At 48.5% G+C, this 21,896-nt stretch overlaps 1 protein-coding gene across 1 annotated transcript in view; it reads left to right on the top strand.

Moving 5' to 3' along the window:
* Positions 1-21,896, top strand: part of trpv6 (transient receptor potential cation channel, subfamily V, member 6) — a 99,335-nt gene that overhangs the window by 13,635 nt on the left and 63,804 nt on the right. Inside the window, exons 3-5 of the mRNA XM_038773786.1 lie at positions 2,448-2,546; positions 5,447-5,619; positions 10,164-10,310. Coding sequence (XP_038629714.1) covers positions 2,448-2,546; positions 5,447-5,619; positions 10,164-10,310 — 419 coding nt within the window. The remainder of the gene's footprint in view (positions 1-2,447; positions 2,547-5,446; positions 5,620-10,163; positions 10,311-21,896) is intronic.

Genomic DNA, 21,896 nt, shown 5'->3' with positions numbered 1-21,896 from the left:
ACATCCCTCCCTGAAGAACTCAATGCATTCTATGCTTGGTTCGAGCAGGAAACCATTGTCAACTGCCCCAGCAGCCTCAGACACACCCATACCAACCGTTACAGCTTCCGATTACAGATCGGCCTTCTTGAAAGTGAACCCTCGCAAAGTGACAGGTCAGATGGGGTCCCTGGTTGTGCACTCAGATCCTGCGTGGACCATCTGGCGGATGTATTCACGGACGTCTTCCTCTCCCCACTCCACTCCGAGGTCCCCACCTGCTTCAAGAAGACTACCATCAGGCCAGTGCCAAAGAACAACCAGGCAACGTGCCTCAGCGACTGTCGTCCGGTGGCCTTGACATCAATCGTTATGAAGTGGTTCAAGAGGTTGGTCAAGAGGCACATCAATTCCATACTCCCAAAATGCCTAGATCCACTGCAATTTGCATACCGTCACAACCGGTCCACAGCAGACGCCATCTCCCTGGCCCTCCACTCATCCCTGGAGCATCTCAACAACAAGGACGCCTACGTCAAATTCCTTATCATTGACTACAGCTCCGCCTTCAACACCATCATCCCAGCCAAGCTCATATCAAAGCTCCAAAGCTTTTGGCTCCTCCATCTGCAACTGGATCCTTGACTTCCTGACCATAGATCACAATCAATAAGAATAAACAACAACACCGCCTCCATGATAGTCCTCAATACTGGGACCCCGCAAGGCTGAGTACTTAGCCCCCTATTATACTCCCTGTACACACACGACTGCGTGGCACAGTTTGGCTCCAACTCCATCTGCAGGTTTTCTGATGAGACAACGGGTTGGATCGCAAACATCGATGATTCAGAGTACAGGAGGGAGATAGAGAACCTAGTGGAGTGGTGTAACGACAACAATCTCGCCCTCAATGCCAGCAAAACTAAAGAGCTGGTCATCGACTTCAGGAAACAAAGTATTGTACACACCCCTGTCTGCATCAATGGTGCCGAGGTGGTCATGGTTGACAGCTTCAAATTCCTATGTGTGCACTACACCAACAATCTATCCTGTTCCACACATGTCAACGCTACAACCAAGAAAGCACAACAGCGCCTATACTTTCCATGTCCATATTGACTTTTACTAACTTTTACAGATGCACTCTAGAAAGCATCCTATCTGGCTGCATCACAGCCTGGTATGGCAACTGCTTGGCCCAAGGCCATAAGAAACTTCAGAGTCGTGAACACACCCAGTCCATCACCTGAACATGCATCCCATCCATTGACTCTGTCTGCACCTCCCGCTGCCTGGGGAAAGCAGGCAGCATAATCAAAGACCCCGCCCACCCGGCTTATTCACTCTTCCAACTTCTTCCATTGGGCAAGAGATACAGAAGTCTGACAACACGCACGAACAAATTCAAAAGCAGGGCCGGGATTCTCCCCGGCGGGGCGGGGGGTCCCGGCATAGCGGAGTGGCGCCAACCACTCCAGCGCCGGGCCTTGCCAAATTCCGCACCCTTAGGGGCTAGGCCTGCGCCGGAGCGGTTGGCGCCACACCGACTGGCACCAAAACCGGCGCCCGGCGCCGGGGCTGGCCGAAAGGCCTTCGCCGGTTCGCGCATGCACCGGTGCGTCAGCGGCCGCTGACATCACCACCGGCGCATGCACAGTAGGGGGGTTCTCTTCCGCCTCCGCCATGGTGGAGGCGTGGTGGCGGCGGGAGAAAAAGAGTGCCCCCACAGCACTGGCCCGCCTGCCGATCGGTGGGCCCCGATCGCAGGCCTGGCCACCGTGGGGGAACCCCCCGGGGTCTGATTGCCCCGCACCCCCCCCCCCCCCCCCAGGACTCCGGGGCCCGCTCGCACCGCCAATCCCGCCGCCACCAGAGGTGGTTGAAACCACGGCGGCGGGATTTGCCTCTCAGCGGCGGGACTTCGGCCCATCGCGGGCCGGAGAATCGCCGCGGGGGGCTCGCCGATCGGCGCGCCGCGATTCCCGCTCCCGCCAATTTCTGGGTGGCGGAGAAATCCGGCCACGGCGGGGGAGGGATTTACGCCGGCCCCGGGCGATTCTCCGACCCTGCGGGGGGTCGGAGAATTTCACCTCAGCTTCTTCCCCGCTGTTACCAGATTTCTAAATGACTCTCTTAAGGACTGATCAGATCTCTCCACACATCCTCTCTACTGAGTAATACTACACTCCATATACTTCACCTGATGTCTGTGTCTATGTATTTACATTGTGCATTTATGTATGACCTATTTTTTTTTCATGTATGGAATGATATGTCTGGACTGTACGCAAAACAATACTTTCCGCTGCACATCGTTACACGTGACAATAAACAAATCCAAGAGAGGGGGAAGGATTGGGAGAGAGGGAGGGTAGAAATGATTTGGAGGGATGAAGGAATGGGGAACAATGGGAGGATGAACACATTGGACTATCTCTCAGTCAAACTCTGTTTTTCCCATCCAGGGGAACATATTCTGTCATTTGCTGCTTGTGTTGGGAATGAAGAAATTATCCGGTTATTGATCCAGAGCGGTGCTGACATCAAAGCTGTGGATTCACTGGGTATGTGTCAGGGACCGGGCCTCAGCTGGCAGTGTGAACATCAGGAGAGACCCAGACGGAGCTCAGGACCATTGGCTTTATGAACAGAGGGAGTGAAGGGGAAGGGGTTTGGCTCCATTGGGATTGAGTATATTGGGAGTGAATGGGAAGGGGTTTGGCTCCATTGGGATTGAGTACAGTGGGAGTGGATGGGAAGGGGTTTGGCTCCACTGGGATTGTGTACAGTGGGAATGAGCGGGAAGGGGATTGGCTCCATTGGGATATGTGTACAGTTGGCATGAATGGGAAGGGGTTTGGCTTCATTGGGATTGAGTACAGTGGGAGTGGATGGGAAGGGGTTTGGCTCCATTGGGATTGTATACAGTAGGAATGAGCGGGAAGGGGTTTGGCTCCATTGGGATATGTGTACAGTTTGAATGAACGGGAAGGGGTTTGTCTCCATTGGGATTGTGTACAGAGGGAGTGAATGGGAAGGGGTTTGGCTCCATTGGGATTGTGTACAGAGGGAGTGAACGGGAAGGAGTTTGGCTCCATTGGGATTGTGTACAGAGGGAGTGAATGGGAAGGTGTTTGGCTCCATTGGGATTGTGTACAGAGGGAGTGAACGGGAAGGTGTTTGGCTCCATTGGGAGTGTGCACAGTGGGGGTGAACCGGAAGAGGTTTGTGGTCATCGGGAATGTGTACAATGGGTGAATGGTAAGGGATGAGCGTCCATTTGGATTGTGCACAGGTGGAGTGAATGGGAAGGGGTTTGGATCCATTGGGATTGTGTCCAATGGGATAGAATGGTAAGGGGTTTGTGGCCTTTGGAATTTGTGCAGTGGGAGTGAATGGGAAGGGTCTAGGTCCAATGGGATTGTGTACAGTGGGAGTGAATGGGAAGGGTCTAGGTCCATTGGGATTGTGTACAGTGGGAGTGAATGGGATGGGTCTAGGTCCATTGGGATTGTGTACAGTGGGAGTGAATGGGAAGGGATTTGAGTCCATTGGGATTGTGTACAGTGGGAGTGAATTGGACGGGGTTTGGGTCATTGGGATTGTGTACAGTGGGAGTGAATGGGAAGGGTCTAGGTCCATTGGGATTGTGTACAGTGGGAGTGAATGGGAAGGGTCTAGGTCCATTGGGATTGTGTACAGTGGGAGTGAATGGGAACGGTCTAGGTCCATTGGGATTGTGTACAGTGGGAGTGAATGGGATGGGTATAGGTCCATTGGGATTGTGGACAGTGGGAGTGAATGGGAAGGGTCTAGGTCCATTGGGATTGTGGACAGTGGGAGTGAATGGGAGGGGTATAGGTCCATTGGGATTGTGGACAGTGGGAGTGAATGGGACGGGTATAGGTCCATTGGGATTGTGTACAGTGGGAGTGAATGGGAAGGGTATAGGTCCATTGGGATTGTGTACAGTGGGAGTGAATGGGACGGGTATAGGTCCATTGGGAATGTGTACAGTGGGAGTGAATGGGAAGGGTATAGATCCATTGGGATTGTGTACAGTGGGAGTGAATGGGAAGGGTCTAGGTCCATTGGGATTGTGGACAGTGGGTGTGAATGGGAAGGAGTTTGGGTCCATTGGGATTGTGTACAGTGGGAGTGAATGGGATGGGTATAGGTCCATTGGGATTGTGGACAGTCGAAGTGAATGGGAAGGGTCTAGTTCCATTGGGATTGTGGACAGTGGGAGTGAATGGGACGGGTATAGGTCCATTGGGATTGTGGACAGTGGGAGTGAATGGGAAGGGTATAGGTCCATTGGGATTGTGTACAGTGGGAGTGAATGGGACGGGTATAGGTCCATTGGGAATGTGTACAGTGGGAGTGAATGGGAAGGGTATAGATCCATTGGGATTGTGTACAGTGGGAGTGAATGGGAAGGGTCTAGGTCCATTGGGATTGTGGACAGTGGGTGTGAATGGGAAGGAGTTTGGGTCCATTGGGATTGTGTACAGTGGGAGTGAATGGGATGGGTATAGGTCCATTGGGATTGTGGACAGTCGAAGTGAATGGGAAGGGTCTAGTTCCATTGGGATTGTGGACAGTGGGAGTGAATGGGACGGGTATAGGTCCATTGGGATTGTGGACAGTGGGAGTGAATGGGAAGGGTCTAGGTCCATTGGGATTGTGGACAGTGGGAGTGAATGGGACGGGTATAGGTCCATTGGGATTGTGCACAGTGGGAGTGAATGGGAAGGCTATAGGTCCATTGGGATTGTGTACAGTGGGAGTGAATGGGAAGGGTATAGGTCCATTGGGATTGTGTACAGTGGGAGTGAATGGGAGGGGTATAGGTCCATTGGGATTGTGCAGAGTGGGAGTGAATGGGAAGGGTATAGGTCCATTGGGATTGTGTACAGTGGGAGTGAATGGGAAGGGTATAGGTCCATTGGGATTGTGCAGAGTGGGAGTGAATGGGATGGGTATAGGTCCATTGGGATTGTGTACAGTGGCAGTGAATGGGATGGGTATAGGTCCATTGGGATTGTGTACAGTGGGAGTGAATGGGAGGGGTATAGGTCCATTGGGATTGTGTACAGTGGGAGTGAATGGGAAGGGTATAGGTCCATTGGGATTGTGTACAGTGGGAGTGAATGGGACGGGTATAGGTCCATTGGGATTGTGTACAGTGGGAGTGAATGGGAAGGGTATAGGTCCATTGGGATTGTGTACAGTGGGAGTGAATGGGAAGGGTCTAGGTCCATTGGGATTGTGTACAGTGGGAGTGAATGGGAAGGGTATAGGTCCATTGGGATTGTGTACAGTGGGAGTGAATGGGAAGGGTATAGGTCCATTGGGATTGTGTTCAGTGGGTGTGAATGGGAAGGGGTTTGGGTCCTTTGCAATAACTTAAGGAACATTAACAGCTGTTTCAAATTGAGACTTATTTCTCCTCTTTCTCCAGGTAATACAGTTCTACATATCCTCACCCTTCAACCAAATAAAACCTTTGCATGCCAGATCTATGACTTCATCCAATCGTTTGATGAGCCTGAGAATGGGATCACGGCTGAAATGATTCCAAATGCGGAAGGGCTGACACCAATTAAACTGGCTGCTGTAGAAGGGAACATTGTGGTGAGTAGGCTAGACATAGAGATGTGCATGTGTGTGTGTGTGTGACAGTTTGTGCATCTGTGCATGTGTGTGACTGTATGTGTCTGTATGTGTGTCTGTGGCCAGGCGTGTGTCAGTGTTTTTCTGTGCCTGTGTGTCTGTGGATAGATGTGTGCATCCGTGTGTCCTCACATGGGTTTGTGTCTGTGCGCGCGTGTGTGTGTGTATAAGTATGTGTCCTTGTATGTGTGTTTGTGTCTGTGCATGTGGCTGTGCGTCTGTGTCTATCTGTGTGCCTGTCTGCCTCTGTGTGTGCATGTGTGTGTGCATATGTGCTTCTATGTGTATCTGTGTCTGTGTGTGTGTCTGTTCATGTGTGTGTCTGTCTATGCTTATGTGTGTCTGTGCATGTGTGTCTGTATGTGCGCGTGTGTATCTGTATGTGTTTCTGAGTCTATGCATGTCTGTATTCATGTGTGCCTGTGTGTGTGATGTGTGCATCCTTGCGCGTGTCTATGCATGCATGTGTTTTTATGTGTGTGGCCTTGTGTGTGAGTGTCTCTGTGCGTGTGTTAGTCATTGCACGTGTGTCTCTGTGGTTGTGTCTATATTTGTGTCTGTGCATGTGTGACTGCAGATGTGTGTGTCTGTGTGTGCATGTGGTGTGCCTGTGCGTGTGTCAGTATGGTGCATGTGACTGCCTGTGTGCCTGTATGCTTGTCTGTGTCTCTGCATGTGGCTATGCATGTTTCTGGGTCTGTGCCTGTATCTGTATGCATGTATGCCTGTGCGAGTGTTGGTGCATGTGTGCCTATATATGTGTTGGTGTATGTGCCTGTGTGTGTCTGTGCACATGTCTGCCTCTGTGCTTTTGTGTGTGTGTGTGTCCTTGGGTTTGTCTGTCCTTGCATGTCTGTATGTGCTTCCGTGGCTCTATATGTGTGTCCATGTGTGTGTGTCTGTATCTCTGCATGTGTCTGCATGTGTGTCTGTTTGCGTATGTAACTGTGTATATCTGTGCGTGTGTGTATCCTTGTGTGTCTGTGGTATGTCTCTATGTGTGTGTGTTTGTGACTGCGCATGTGTCCCTGCTTGTGTGTCTGTGCATGTGTGCCTATATGTGTGTTTGTCTGTGCATGTGTCTCTACATGCATATGTCTGTCTGTGGGTGTCCATTTCTGTGCATGTGTCTGCATGTTTCTGGTTGTGTGTGTGTGTCTGTATGCGTGTGTATCTGTGCATGTGCCTGTGCATGTGTGTATGCATGTGTCCATGTGTGTGTGTCTGTATGTATGTGTGTCTGTGTCCGTGCATGTGTCTGTGTATGTGCTTGCGTCTGTATCTGTGCGTCTGCCTGTTCTACTGTCTGTGTATCTGTGTGAAGGTGTGTGTCTGTCTGACTGGGTCTGCATGTGTCTGTATGCCTGTGTCTGTGTGCATGTCTATATCTGTGTATCTGTGTGTCTGTGAGTCTGTCTGTGCATCTGTCTGTGTCTGTGTATCTGTGTGCGTATGTGCCTATTTGTCTGGGTCTGTGTGTGTCTGTGTATGTGTGTGTGTGTATCTGTGTGTATGTGTATATGTGTATGACTGTGTGCTTATGTCTGTGTGTGTCTGCATCTGTGTAACTATGTGTCTGTGTGTGGATCTGTCTGTGTCCGTGTATCTGTGTGTGGGTGTGTGTCTGTTTGTCTAGGTCTGTATATGTGTGTGTGTCTGTATCTGTGTGTGTATGACTGTGTGTGTGTGTGTCTGTATCTATGTGGGTGTGTGTCTGTCTGCGTGCCTCTATGTAGGTTTGACTGTGTGTGTCTGTGTTAGTGTGCCTGTGTGTGTCTGTATCTGTGTGTCTGTGTTAGTGTGTGTGTCTATGCATGTGTTTTTTGTGTATTTATCTGTGTGTGTCCGTGTGTGCCTCTGTTTGTGTGTCTGTGTGTGTCTTACATAGACTTACATAGAATTTACAGTGCAGAAGGAGGCCATTCGGCCCATCGTGTCTGCACTGGCTCTTGGAAAGAGCACCCTACCCAAGGTCAACATCTCCACCCTATCCCCATAACCCAGTAACCCAACCAACACTAAGGGCAATTTTGGACACTAAGGGAAATTTATCATGGCCAATGCACCTAACCTGCACATCTTTGGACTGTTGGAGGAAACCAGAGCACCCGGAGGAAACCCACGCACACACGGGGAGGATGTGCAGACTCTGCACAGACAGTGACCCAAGCCGGAATCGAACCTGGGACCATGGAGCTGTGAAGCAATTGTGCTATCCACAATGCTACCGTGCTGTGTAAGTGTGTCTGTCTGTGTGTGCGTCTGTGAATGCATGTGTGTGTCTGTGTATCTGAGTGTGTGTCTGTCTTTATGTGTCTGTGTGTTTGTGTATGTGTGTGCGTCTGGGTGTTTGTGTCTGTATCTGTCTGTATCTGTATCTGTCTGTGTATGCCTGATTGTCTGTTTGTGTGACTATGTGTGTGTGTTGTGTGTGCCTATGTGTCTCTGCATGTGTGTGAGTCTGTGCATGTCTACGTATGTTTGCTCGTATCTGCATGTCTGTGTACGTATGTGGGTGTGTCTGTATCTGTGTGTCCGTGTATCTGTGTATCTGTGTCTGTCTGTGTGTGTCTATGTACGTGTTTGTGTATGTATGTTTGTGTGTCTGTGCGTGTGCTTGAGTGTGCGTCTGTAAGTGTGTGTGTATCTGTGTCTATATGAGTGCGTTTGTGTGTGACTGTCTATGTGTATCTGTGCCTGTCTGTTTGTGCATGTGTCTGTTTGTGTATCTGTATGTCTGCATCTGTGTGTTTATCTGTGAGTTTTTGTGTTTGTGTTTATGTATGTGTGTCTGTCAGTGTGTGTCTGCGTGTGTATCAGTGTGTGTATCTGTACCTCTGTGTTTGTGTATATGTCTGTGTGCATATTTGTGTGTCTGTGGGTATGTTTACATCTGGGTATTTGTATGTGTGTATATCTGTGTGTGTGTCTGTGTGACTGTTTCTATGTGTGTGTCTTTATGTATGTATGTCTGTATCTGTGTGTCTGTATCTGTGTATCTGTGTGTCTGTCTGTGTGTGTATGCATGTCTGTATCTGTGCACCTGTATGTCTGTGTTGCTGTGTATCTGTGTGTGTGGGGGGGGGGTGTCCGTTTGTGTATCTATGTATGTGTATCTCTGTGTGCGTCTGTGTGTCTCTGTGTATGTGTGTCTGTCTGTGTTTGTGTGCCTGTGTGTCCCAGTGCGTGTCTGTACCTGTGTGTCTGCACATGTGTGTGAGTCTGTGTGTCTATGTGTGTGTCTGTACATGTATTTGTTTGTGTGTATGTATGTGCGTGTCTCTGTGTGTGTCTGTGAGTGTATCTGTCTGTCGCTGTGTGTCTATGTATGTGTGTCTGTCTGTGTGTCTTTGTATGCATAACTGTGTGTGTGTCTCGATCTGCGTGTCTGTGTAAGTGTGTCTGTCTGTTTGTGTCTGTGTATTTGTGTGTCTGTCTGTGTATGTGGCAGTGTGTGTTTCTGTGAGTGTGTTTGTCTGTCTGTCTGTTTGTGTATCTGTGTGCGTGTCTGTGTGTGTCTGTTTGTGTATCTGTGTGCATGTCTGTGTGTGTCTGTGTATCTGTGTGTGTGCCTGTGTGTGTGTGCATCTGTGAGTGTGTCTGTCTGTCTGTCTGTCTGTTTGTGTATCAGTGTGCGTGTCTGTGTGTGCCTGTTTGTGTATCTGTGTGCGTGTCTGTGTGTATCTGTTTGTGTATCTGTGTGCGTGTCTGTGTGTATCTGTTTGTGTATCTGTGTGTGTCTGTGTGTGAGTGTGTCTCGGCCCATTGGTGGCGGAGAGTTGCGGAGGTCCCGGAGAATACTGGTTCGAGCCCGCTAATGACACATGCAAACGGTGTTTACTGTACTTGCATTCCTGGACTTCACTGACACCGCTGTTGAGGTGACAGGGAATTGCTATTTGGCATCAAATCGATTCCCGCTGTGATTTTGGCATCGGAAGTGATTCTCCACCCAATCGCGTTTCCCAATTTCGCGTCAGACAATGAGAATACTGCCCACTATGTGTTTGAGAGTGCGAGCATGTTGTGTTTGTGAGAAAGATTATATGTGTGTGTCAGTGTGTGTAAGTGTGTGAGAAAGTGTACAAATGAGGTGATATTTGTATGAGAACATTTGTATATGTGGTTTGAAGTCTAAATTATGGACCATCTCTCTCACTTTTCAACAGCTCAGGGTCTAGGTAATGTTGAAGAGACAGGGTCGAGGTGAAAGGACAGGGTCAGGGTGAAGGCTCAGGGTCAGGGTGAAAGTTCAGGGTGAGGGTGAAGGTTCAGGATGAGATTGAAGGGTCAGCCTGAGGGGGAAAGGAAAGTGTGAGGGTTAAGGGTCAGGCTGAGGGTGAAATGTCAGTCTGAGGGTGAAGGGTCAGCGTGAGGGTGAAGGGTCAGGGGAGAGTGAAGCATCAGGGAGAGTGAAGGGTCGGGAGGGTGAAGTGTCAGAATGTGGGGTGAAAGTTCTAAAGGTCAACATGAATGACAATGATTTAAAGTGAATTGTTTTGTAGATGTTTCAGCACCTGATGAACAAGCGAAGGTTGGTCCAATGGGCATTCGGACCCATCTCAAGCTGTTTGTACAACCTGTCAGAGATCGATTCCTGGGGGGAAGATTACTCTGTCCTTGAACTTGTGGTGTCCAGCAAGAAAAATGAGGTAAATACGGATCACAAACAATCAGCTCAGAAAAGGTTTGGCTCCACTGGGATTGTGTAGATTGGAAGACGGGAAGGGGTTTGGGCCCATTGGGGTTGTGTACATGTGAGCAAATGGGCAGATGTTTGGATTATTTGGGATTGTGTCCAGTGGGAGTGAACAGGAATGGATTTGGGTCGATTGGGTCGGATCCATCTCAAGCTGTTTGTACAACCTGTCAGAGATCGATTCCTGAGGGGAAGATTACTCTATCCTTGAACTTGTGGTGTCCGGCAAGAAAAATTAGGTAAATACGGATCACAATCAGCTGGGAAGAGGTTTGGCTCCATTGGGATTGTGTACAGTGGGAGTGAATGGGAAACGGTTTGGGTTCATCGCTTTTGTGTACAGAGGGAGGGAACGGGAAGGAGTTTCAGTCCATTGGGATTGGACACAGTTGGAGTGAATGGGAAGGAGTTTGGTTCCATTGGGATTGCATACAGGGGATGTGAATAGTAAGAGGTTTAGATCCATTGGGATTGTGTGCAATGCGAATGGAGGGGAAAAGTTTTGGGTCCATTAGGATTGTGTAGAATGGGAATCAATGGGAAGGGGTTTGGTCTATTGGGGTTGTGTACAGTGGGAATGAATGGGAATGGGGTTGGATTCAATTGGATTGTATACAGTGAGAGTGAATGGGAAGGGATTTGGATCCATTGGGATTGTATGCAGGGAGAGTGAACGGGAAGGGATTTGGTTCCATTGAGATTGTGTACAGTGGGAATGGACGGGAAGGTATTGGGTCCATTCGGATTGTGTAGAGTGGGAGTGAATGGGAAGGGGTTTGCATCTTTTGGAATTGTGTACAATGGGAGTGAACGATAAGGTTTTTGGGTTTATTGGGATTGTGTATAGAGGGAGTGAGCAGGAAGATCTTTGGATCCATTGGGAATGTATGCAGGTGAAGTGAAAGAGAAGGCGTTTGGTTCCATTGGGATTGTATACAGGGGAAATGAAAGGTAAGGGATATGGGTCCACTGGAATTGGTGCAGTGAGAGTGAATAGTAAGTGGTTTGGATCCATTGGGGTTGTTACAATGGTAGTGAATGTTAATGGGTTTGGGTCCATTGGAATTGTGTACATGTGAGTGAATTGGAAGGGGTTTGGGTCCATTGGAATTGTGTATTATGAGTGAATGGGAAGGGGTTTGGGTCCGTTGGGACTGTGTACAGTGAGAGCAAACGGGAAGTAGTTTGGGTCCATTGGGATTGTGTACACTGTGTCACAGGAGTGTCCCTTTAAGAAATGTTTCTGTCTATCACATGGTTTCAGTGATGTAATTGTGTGGGTGGAGCTGGTCTGTGGTACTGTGTTTTTCCTTCGCTTTGTGTTTGTCCTGGTTTTGTATTGCGCGGGTTGGAAAGAAGTGTTTCTCTATCTTCAGTTTAAAAGATGTTTCCAGATTGCTTGATAATTGAAAATAAACAATTGCTTTCTGGAAGGAATTCAAGCCTGCTGTTTTGGAAAGGCAATAAGAGCATCCATACCAGGTCTTGAGTGCTATGTGCTGGGCCACACCTTTGAAAAGGGGTTTCTGGTTTATGGGATGTTGTTATTAAATTGGAACAGTTAAAGGGGAAATTTATTAAGGGTGATACATAGTTTACTGTAGCTGTGTGGGGTATTTATGTTTGTAGTTGAGAAAAATGCTTACTGTGTGTGTTTAGAAAAATGTTAAATAAATTCGTAGATGTTTTTGATTAAAAGTGCTTAAGGCCTCTGTTGAATAACACCTGAAAGGCAGGCCCTTGAGATCTTCGATAATCAGTTGCAGGTCAGGTGAACTCTATGATATACTTTGGAGTTTTCTAAACCCGGGCCCATAAAAAGTGGGAGTAAATGGTAAGTGATTTGAATCTATTGGGATTGTGTACAGTGAGATTGAATGAGAAGGGTTTTGGGTCCTTTGAGATGGTAGACAGTGGGAGAAATGGGAAGGTGGAGGGATCCATTTGGATTGTGTGCAGTGTGAGTGAACAAAAAGGAGTTTGGTACCATTGGAATTGTATAGAGGGAGTGAACGGGAAGGGTTTTGGGTTCAATGGGACCAAACGGGAAGGTATTTGGGTCCATTGGGATTGTACACATTATGAGCAAATGGAAAGAGTTTGTGCAGGTTGGGATTGTGTGCTCAGTAAGAGATAGCAGAAAGGAGTTTAGTCGTTTGGGATTGTGCACAATGGGAGTGAATGGTGGGGTTTGGGACCATAGGGATTGTGCACAGGCGAAGTTAATGGTCAGGGGTTTGGATCTTTTATGATTGTGTGCAGTGGATAGGAATGGAAAGTGGCTTGGGTTCATTGCGATTGTGCACAGAGGGAGTAAACAGGGAGGGGTTTAGGTCCAGTGGGATTTGCCACAATGAGAGTGAAAGAGAAGAAATTTGCTCCCATTGGGATTTAATACATGGGAAGTGAATGGTAAGGGATTTAGATCCATTGGGATTGTGTACAGTGGGAATAGACGGAAAGGGGGTTGGGTCTATTGGGATTGTGAACAGAGGGAGTAAACAGGGAGGGGTTTAGGTCCAGTGGGATTTGCCACAGTGAGAGTGAAAGAGAAGGAATTTGCTCCCATTGGGATTGAATACAAGGGAAGTAAATGCTAAGAGATTTGGATCCATTGGGGTTGTGTACAGTGGGGTTGGACAGGAAAGGTTTTAGGTCCATTGGGATTGTGTACAGTGGGAGTGAATGGGAAGGGGTTTGGTTCCATTGGAATTGTGTACAGTGGTTAGACCTGTTGGGATTGTGTACGGTGGGATTGAACATTAAGGGTTTTGGGGTCATAAGGATTATGTCCAATGAGTGACCGGCAAGGCTTTGGGTAAATCTGGATTGTTATGAGTAGGAGTGAACAGGAAGGATTTTGATTTAATTGGGGTTGTATACAGTGGAAGTGAACAGGAATGGTTTTGAGCCATTGGTATTCTGTACAGTACAGTTGGATTGAAATGTAAGGGGTTTGTATCATTGGGATTGTGTAAAGTGCAAATGGACACGTAGGGTATTGGTCCATTGGATTATGTACAGTGGGAGTGAACGTTAAGGGGTTTGAGTCCATTGGATTATGTACAGAGGGAGTGAACGTTAAGGGGTTTGGGTCCATTGGATTATGTACAGTGGGACTGAACGTTAAGGTGTTTGAGTCCATTGGATTATGTACAGTGGGAGTGAATGTTAAGGGGTTTGGGTCCATTGGATTATGTACAGTGGGAGTGAACGTTAAGGGGTTTGGGTCCATTGGGTTATGTACAATGGGAGTGAACGTTAAGGGGTTTGGGTCCATTGGATTATGTACAGTGGGAGTGAACGTTAAGGTGTTTGGGTCCATTGGGTTTGTGTTCAGTGGGAGTGAATGTTAAGGGGTTTGGGTCCATTGGATTATGTTCAGTGGGAGTGAATGTTAAGGGGTTTGGGTCCATTGGGTTTGTGTTCGGTGGGAGTGAATGTTAAGGGGTTTGGGTCCATTGGATTATGTACAGTGGGAGTGAACATTAAGGGGTTTGGGTCCATTGGGATTATGTACAGTGGGAGTGAACGTTAAGGGGTTTGGGTCCATTAGATTATGTACAGTGGGAGTGAACGTTAAGGGGTTTGGGTCCATTGGGTTATGTACTGTGGGAGTGAATGTTAAAGGGTTTGGATCCATTGGATTATGTCCAGTGGGAGTGAACGTTAAGGGGTTTGGGTCAATTAGATTATGGACAGTGGGAGTGAACGTTAAGGGGTTTGGGTCCATTAGATTATGGACAGTGGGAGTGAACGTTAAGGGGTTTGGGTCCATTAGATTATGGACAGTGGGAGTGAACGTTAAGGGGTTTGGGTCCATTGGGTTATGTACTGTGGGAGTGAATGTTAAAGGGTTGGATCCATTGGATTATGTCCAGTGGGAGTGAACGTTAAGGGGTTTGGGTCAATTAGATTATGGACAGTGGGAGTGAACGTTAAGGGGTTTGGGTCCATTGGGTTATGTACTGTGGGAGTGAATGTTAAAGGGTTTGGATCCATTGGATTATGTCCAGTGGGAGTGAACGTTAAGGGGTTTGGGTCAATTAGATTATGGACAGTGGGAGTGAATGTTAAGGGGTTTGGGTCCATTGGATTATGTACAGTGGGAGTGAACGTTAAGGTGTTTGGGTCAATTAGATTATGGACAGTGGGAGTGAATGTTAAGGGGTTTGGGTCCATTGGATTATGTACAGTGGGAGTGAACGTTAAAGGGTTTGGATCCATTGGGATCGTGTATAGTGGGAGTGAATGGGAGGGGGTGTGGATCAATTGGTATCATGTACAGTTGGAGTGAACGGGAAGGAGTTTGGTTCCATTGGAATTCTATACAGGTGAAGTCAATGGCAAAGGGTTTGGGTCCACTTGCATTGTGTACAGTGAGAATGGATGGGAGGGGATTTGGGTCCATTGCGATTGTGTGCAGTGGGAGTGAAAGGTAGGTGGTTTGGATCCATTGGGATGGTGTACAGGGGGAGTGAAAGGTAGGTGGTTTGGATCCATTGGGATGGTGTACAGGGGGAGTGAAAGGTAGGTGGTTTGGATCCATTGGGATGGTGTACAGGGGGAGTGAAAGGTAGGTGGTTTGGATCCATTGGGATGGTGTACAGTGGGAGTGAAAGGTAGGTGGTTTGGATCCATTGGGATGGTGTACAGGGGGAGTGAAAGGTAGGTGGTTTGGATCCATTGGGATGGTGTACAGTGGGAGTGAAAGGTAGGTGGTTTGGATCCATTGGGATGGTGTACAGGGGGAGTGAAAGGTAGGTGGTTTAGATCCATTGGGATGGTGTGCAGGCGGAGTGAAAGGTAGGTGGTTTGGATCCATTGGGATGCTGTACAGGGGGAGTGAAAGGTAGGTGGTTTGGATCCATTGGGATGCTGTACAGGGGGAGTGAAAGGTAGGTGGTTTGGATCCATTGGGATGCTGTACAGGGGGAGTGAAAGGTAGGTGGTTTGGATCCATTGGGATGGTGTACAGGGGGAGTGAAAGGTAGGTGGTTTGGATCCATTGGGATGCTGTACAGGCGGAGTGAAAGGTAGGTGGTTTGGATCCATTGGGATGGTGTACAGGCGGAGTGAAAGGTAGGTGGTTTGGATCCATTGGGATGATGTACAGGGGGAGTGAATGGGTTTCTGACTGCAGTGCCGGCATGACTACATGAGGCTGATGTAGAGGTCGGTACCACAGACTTTCTGTCTCCCTGGGTCACTGTTATTGTCACTGCCTCCGACACAGCCTCCAGCAGCCACTCCCGTTTCTGCAGCAGCTGATCGGCCAGGTGAGTCAGCACCTGCACCGGCAACTCAAGAGTTTGAAAGAAAAAAAATCAATTATCTTTAAATTTATTTCCTGCAGATGCTCCTCTGCACAAAATTAGATTCCAGCAATACTGTGCGCTCTTTTTTTTCCACAGGCCTGCATCTCCCACCCAAAACCAAATGACTGGTGACTGGAATATGTTTCCACAAGTACCCCAGTCAGTAACTCATTGCCAGAATACTCCCTTATACAGGATCTAGCTCTAACAGATAATTGCTGTGTATTCTGTGGGGATCTCCCCACCTTTCAATTGGTCCATTGTCACAAGGCTGATTTATATTTGCCCCACTCTTGGGCGATGGGTTTGGGTTTGGGAACTCCATCCGTCCCAATCAGGGGGAAATGCATCTGTTCACATACAGCTCACAGGAAGCACAGAGTCAATGATCACACAAAGAGACCGACTTCAGGGTTAACGAATAGGATGCATGTTTGATGTCTGCCAATGTTACCATTGTCAATGAATCTTGAATTTCTGTTACCATTAATGTGGCCAGTGTTGGTTCAATTTCTGCGACAGTTAATCTTGTTGATGTCTGTTGAGTTTCAGTTACTCTTAGCCTTGTCAATTAGATCTATGTTTAAATTTATGCTGCATGTGCAAAAGGGGTTTGATGTATATTTAAAATGGGGAGTCACTTTCTGCTCACTTTTCTGAGATCAGTCGCTCTCTCAGTGGGACTGACTTCGCGATCAATGGTGAGCCTCCTTTCTTCCCCAACAGCCCAAAATCCAGATGTGTTTCCAAGAATTTCCTCATTCCCCCTTCAAACACTGTTATATTACCTTGTGTAAAATATGTTACTCACTTGCTTCTTACCGAATGATTCTGCATTCGATGTTCGTTAACTCTTCTAGTTGAAGCAAATTATTTATTGAGTAACGTAAACAAATAAACTGTGAGTTTGTTCTCTCTTCAACAACTATACCAGAGATTAAATAAACAAGATAAAATATAGATTAACTACGATTAGCAACACCTGCACTCTGAGCTATCTCTCTGTACCTCTGGTTACCAGTCACTACATCCACGAAGAGGCGGCAACTCGGCTTGAATCTGTCTTTTATACCCATCTCTAGTGCTGCCATCTAGTGATTACTTAGCTGTAACTTCTAAACATTAACCCCTTATATACATACAGATATGCAGATCACTACAAACACTTCCGGAGTCAGCGATTAAAAAGTCTCACACATTGACCTGTGCAGAGACTTTTATTACCAGCTATTTAAATCTCCAAATAACAACAAAAATAGAAAATATATTTTCATTTACAATGTTTTACATTTAATAATACAGAAGTGCCAACAATGAATGTGATATTTTAACAAGTAACTATGGAGAATCTATTGTGAGCGTAGCGTGGGTCGAGAGAGGCGGCCATTTTGTAAAATTGGGTCGCCGAAAAAGAAGTTTGAAAAACACAGGTTTAGATGGCAGTGGGTTTGGAAGGTGCTGTCTAAGGAACCTTGGTGAGTTACTGCAGTGCATCTTGTAGATGGTACACATGGCTCCCTACTGTTCGTCGGTGGTGGAAGGTTTGAATGTTTGTGGAAGGAGGAGCAATCAAGGGGGAGATCAGAAGGTGAGTTACTTGCCATAGGATTTCTAGCCTTTGACCTGCCCTGATAGCCACAGTATTAATATGGCTAGCCCAGTTCAGTTTCTGATCAATGGTAACCCCCAGGATGTTGATTGTGGGGGATTGAGCAATGGTTAGATCATCTCTTGTCGGAGATGATCATTGCCTGGCACTTATGTGGCATGAGTGTAAGTTGCCACTTATCAGCCCAAGCCTGATATTGTCCAGATCTTGCTGCACTTGGACATGGACTGCTTCATTATCTGAGGATTCGCGAATGGTGCTTAACATTGCGCAATCATCCGCCTAGGACACTACCCTGAGGAACTCCTGCAGTGATGTCTTGGAGCTGAGATGATTGACCTCCAACCACCACAACCATCTTCTTTTGTGCCAGATATAACTTCAAGCAGTGGCGAGTTTCTGATTCTCATTGACTCCAGTTGAGCTAGAGTTCCTTTGATGCCATACTCAGTCAAATGCTGCAGTTGTAGTGAATGGTAATGGGTTTGGGTCCATTGGGATTGTGTGCATGAGGAGAGAATGGGAAGGAATTTGGGTCCCTTGGGATTGTGTCCATTAGGAGTGAACGGGAAGACTTCCACTGGTAGCCATGGTGTGAGTGGTCGCACATTTGGTGGCTCCCACCCGTGGTACAATTTGTGGACCTTTTCCCCGGCTAATGGGTGGATTTGCTGAGTAAAAATGGTGCAGGAGCGGTGGTAGGAGAGAGTGTCCCATCGGTGGATGGATTCGTGGACCAGAAGTGGCCGAAAAAGAAGGGAACCGTTGGAGATAGCTGGAGTTGTGCCTGCGACACAGGTGAAGATGATGGAGGGTCAGGGATCGGCTCTACCCTCTCAATGGTCGACGAAGCAGCTTGTGGGCTTGTGGGCTTCCTTAATGAGAAGTTCACCCAGCAGAGGAAGTAGAATTTGGAGGACCTGGCTAGGGTGGTGGATCCGATAAAGGCGAGACTCAACTGCATGGAGACGAGGCTGGAGGCCCAGAGCCAGACGATCAAGAAGGTGGAGGAGATGGTGGGGAAGCACAAGGCGCAGCTTGCATTCATTGGCACCAGGGATGGGGGATAAATATAAGAACATAAGAACTAGGAGCAGGAGTAGGCCATCTGGCCCCTCGAGCCTGCTCCACCCTCCAATGAGATCATGGCTGATCTTTTGTGGACCTGTGGTGTTGCGCGAAGTAAATAATGGCATTCTGGGAAAAGTGGTCAACTTTTACAAAGTAAGAAAAGCCAAGCTCTCATAACCTAAAGCCTGCATTGAAAGCAGAAAAGGTCAACTTGACCTACAAACTGGCTGGCTCTGTAAACTTGATAAAACTAACTCGTCATAACCCAAAGCAGTCTAAATATGACAAGATAGGCCAGAACACATCTCTTACCATTTTTAAACAAGTCTGCTCCGTTTTTTAAACATGCGATCAAAAGACAAGATAATGATATGAGACCCCGAGTCCTCAAAGGTCAGCAAGGTGACGCCAGTTTTATGAGATTGCTTATGTTTTACTTTGATCAAATTCCTGACCAAGCTGTATTCATGTTATCTTGATTCTATAATGTATAAATATCGTCCTATTTCTCTGTAATAGCGCAGACTTGGAGAGGATCCAGCAGTTTGTATTTGACTGCTTTCCGACTCCAAGTTTCAGCTATTTCTGCATGTAGTTGTAATTCGCAAATAAAGCTTAGTTTATTTAGAAAGCTCGTTTCTTAACGAGCGTTGTTGAATCTTTCTGTCACAGTCCAGAAGCGGGAAGAATATTAACTACAACATACCCTGCTCCACTTTCCAGCCTGAACACCATAACCCTTAATCCCTTTATTCTTCAAAAAACTATCTATCTTTATCTTAAAAACATGTAATGAAGGAGCCTCAACTGCTTCACTGGGCAAGGAATTCCATAGATTCACAACCCTTTGGATGAAGAAGTTCTTCCTAATCTCAGTCCTAAATCTACTTCCCCTTATTTTGAGGCTATGTCCCCTAGTTCTGCTTTCACCCGCCAGTGGAAACAACCTCCCCGCATCTATCCTATCTATTCCCTTCATAATTTTATATGTTTCTATAGGATCCCCGCTCATCCTTCTAAATTCCAATGAGTACAGTCCCAGTCTACTCAACCTCTCCTCATAATCCAACCCCTTCAGCTCTGGGATGAACCTAGTGAATCTCCTCTGCACACCCTCCAGTGCCAGTACGTCCTTTCTCAAGTAAGGAGACCAAAACTGAACACAATACTCCAGGTGTGGCCTCACTAACGCCTTATACAATTGCATCATAATCAGAGATAATGGATCAGAGATGCGGGATAATCAGAGGCGGGTGCAGGAGAAAGTGGAGGACCTGGAGAATCGGTCTCGCAGCAGGCAAAATCGGAGGATTGTGGGACTGCCGGCACGTATGTTACTGAAATGTTCGAGAAGCTGCCGGGAGAGGGGGAATTTTTACGGTCCTTGGAAGTGGACTAGGCGCACAGGGCGCTGATGAGGAAGCTGCAGGGGAGCGAGCCGCCGAGTACGATGGTGGTGCGCCTGCACCGGTTCTTGGACAAGGAGTGGATCCTGAGGTGGACCAGGCAAATGAGGCGCTGTACTTGGGAGGGTATTGAGTTGCGTGTATACCAAGACCTGGGTGCGGAGTTGGCTGAGAGGAGAGCGGGATTCAACAAGGTGACGGCGTCCCTCTTTAAGAAGGGGGTGAAGTTTGGCATACTGTACCTGGCGCACCTGTGGGTGACCTATAAGGGTCGGGAGCTGTACTTCGGGACGCCTGGGGAGGTGATGGAATTTGTCAGGGACAATGAACTGGATAGGCGGACACTGAACTTTGGAGGAGATGTTCCCTTTCTGTTCGGGGTTTTCTGGGTTATTTTTGCTGCGTCCAGGGGCATTACTCTGTGTTTGTTCTTGGTGGGGGACAGGGTGTTTAGGATTTCTGCAGTACGAATCGGAACCCCTGGCCGGGGTGGAGGGAATGAGGTGTTTTTGGAGGGGTTGGAGTTCCTAAGAGTGGAGGGGGACCTGATGGAGGGTCTAGGTGCCCCCATTGGGCTGGTAGAAATGGAGGAGGGGCTGGAGGCGATGCAGTCGGGCAAGGCCCCGAGCCCGGATGGATATCCAGTGGAGTTTTACAAAAGGAGCTCGGGGATTCTGGGGCCCTTGTTGGTGAGGGCGTTTAACGAGGCTAGGGAGCGGGGGATACTCCACCCAATGCTGTCGCAGGCCCGAGCTCTTTGATTTTGAAGCGGGATAAGGATCCGGAGATGTGTTGGTCATTTCGGCCGATCTTACTGTTAACTGTGGACGCCAAATTATTGGCCAAGATCTTGACCTCGAGAATTGAGGACTGTGTGCCAGGGATGACAGGAGCGGGGGGACCAGACAGCGTTCGTCAAGGGGAGGCATCTGGTGGTGGTCGCCATGGATGCAGAGAAGGCCTTTGATCGGGTGGAGTGGGACTATTTGTGGGAGGTCCCAGGGCAGTTTGGGTTGAGGCAGGGTTTTGTGGATTGGGTCCGGCTGCTGCATCAGGCGAGTGTGCAGGTGAACCACAGGTGAGTGTGCAGATGAACCGCTGGTGAGTGTGCAGATGAACCGCTGGTGAGTGTGCAGGTGAACCGCTGGTGAGTGTGCAGGTGAACCGCTGGTGAGTGTGCAGGTGAACCGCTGGTGAGTGTGCAGGTGAACCGCTGGTGAGTGTGCAGATGAACCGCTGGTGAGTGTGCAGGTGAACCGCTGGTGAGTGTGCAGGTGAACCGTTGGTGAGTGTGCAGATGAACCGCTGGTGAGTGTGCAGGTGAACCGTTGGTGAGAGTGCAGGTGAACCGCTGGTGAGCGTGCAGGTGAACCGCTGGTGAGCGTGCAGGTGAACCGCTGGTGAGCGTGCAGATGAACCGCTGGTGAGTGTGCAGATGAACCGCTGGTGAGTGTGCAGATGAACCGCTGGTGAGTGTGCAGGTGAACCGCTGGTGAGTGTGCAGGTGAACCGCTGGTGAGTGTGCAGGTGAACCGCTGGTGAGTGTGCAGGTGAACCGCTGGTGAGTGTGCAGGTGAACCGCTGGTGAGTGTGCAGGTGAACCGCTGGTGAGTGTGCAGATGAACCGCTGGTGAGTGTGCAGATGAACCGCTGGTGAGTGTGCAGATGAACGGCTGGTGAGTGTGCAGGTGAACCGCTGGTGAGTGTGCAGGTGAACTGCTGGTGAGTGTGCAGGTGAACCAGGTGAACTCAGACTATTTTAGGCTTCACCGGGGAATGAAGCCGGGATATCCACTCTCCCCATTGCAGGTGGAGGCGGCCACATGTAAGGACACGGGTTTAGGGGCACTGCTAACGGTGCCTTTGCCGTTCTCACCAACCAGGTACTCCACAAGCCCGGTACCGGTGGCTGGTCTGAGGGTGTGGGGACAGTGGTAGAGGATCTGGGTTTGGAGGGGGTGTCGGTGCGGGCAATTTGTTGCAACCACTGGTTTTCTCCAGGGGGGGCTGGATGGGGGTTTCGGGATTGGCAACGGGCAGGGATCGAGTGGTTTGGGGATTTGTTTATCGGTGGGGGAGGGAAGGCATCGGGAATCTGTAAAGAGCTTCTGGATTGGGAGGCTCCCTCCCAATAG

Source organism: Scyliorhinus canicula, chromosome 16 (genome assembly GCF_902713615.1).
Source record: "Scyliorhinus canicula chromosome 16, sScyCan1.1, whole genome shotgun sequence".
Taxonomy (NCBI): domain Eukaryota; kingdom Metazoa; phylum Chordata; class Chondrichthyes; order Carcharhiniformes; family Scyliorhinidae; genus Scyliorhinus; species Scyliorhinus canicula.
Note: the sequence above shows the minus strand (reverse complement) of the source record. Positions and strands in the feature narration are given on the sequence as shown.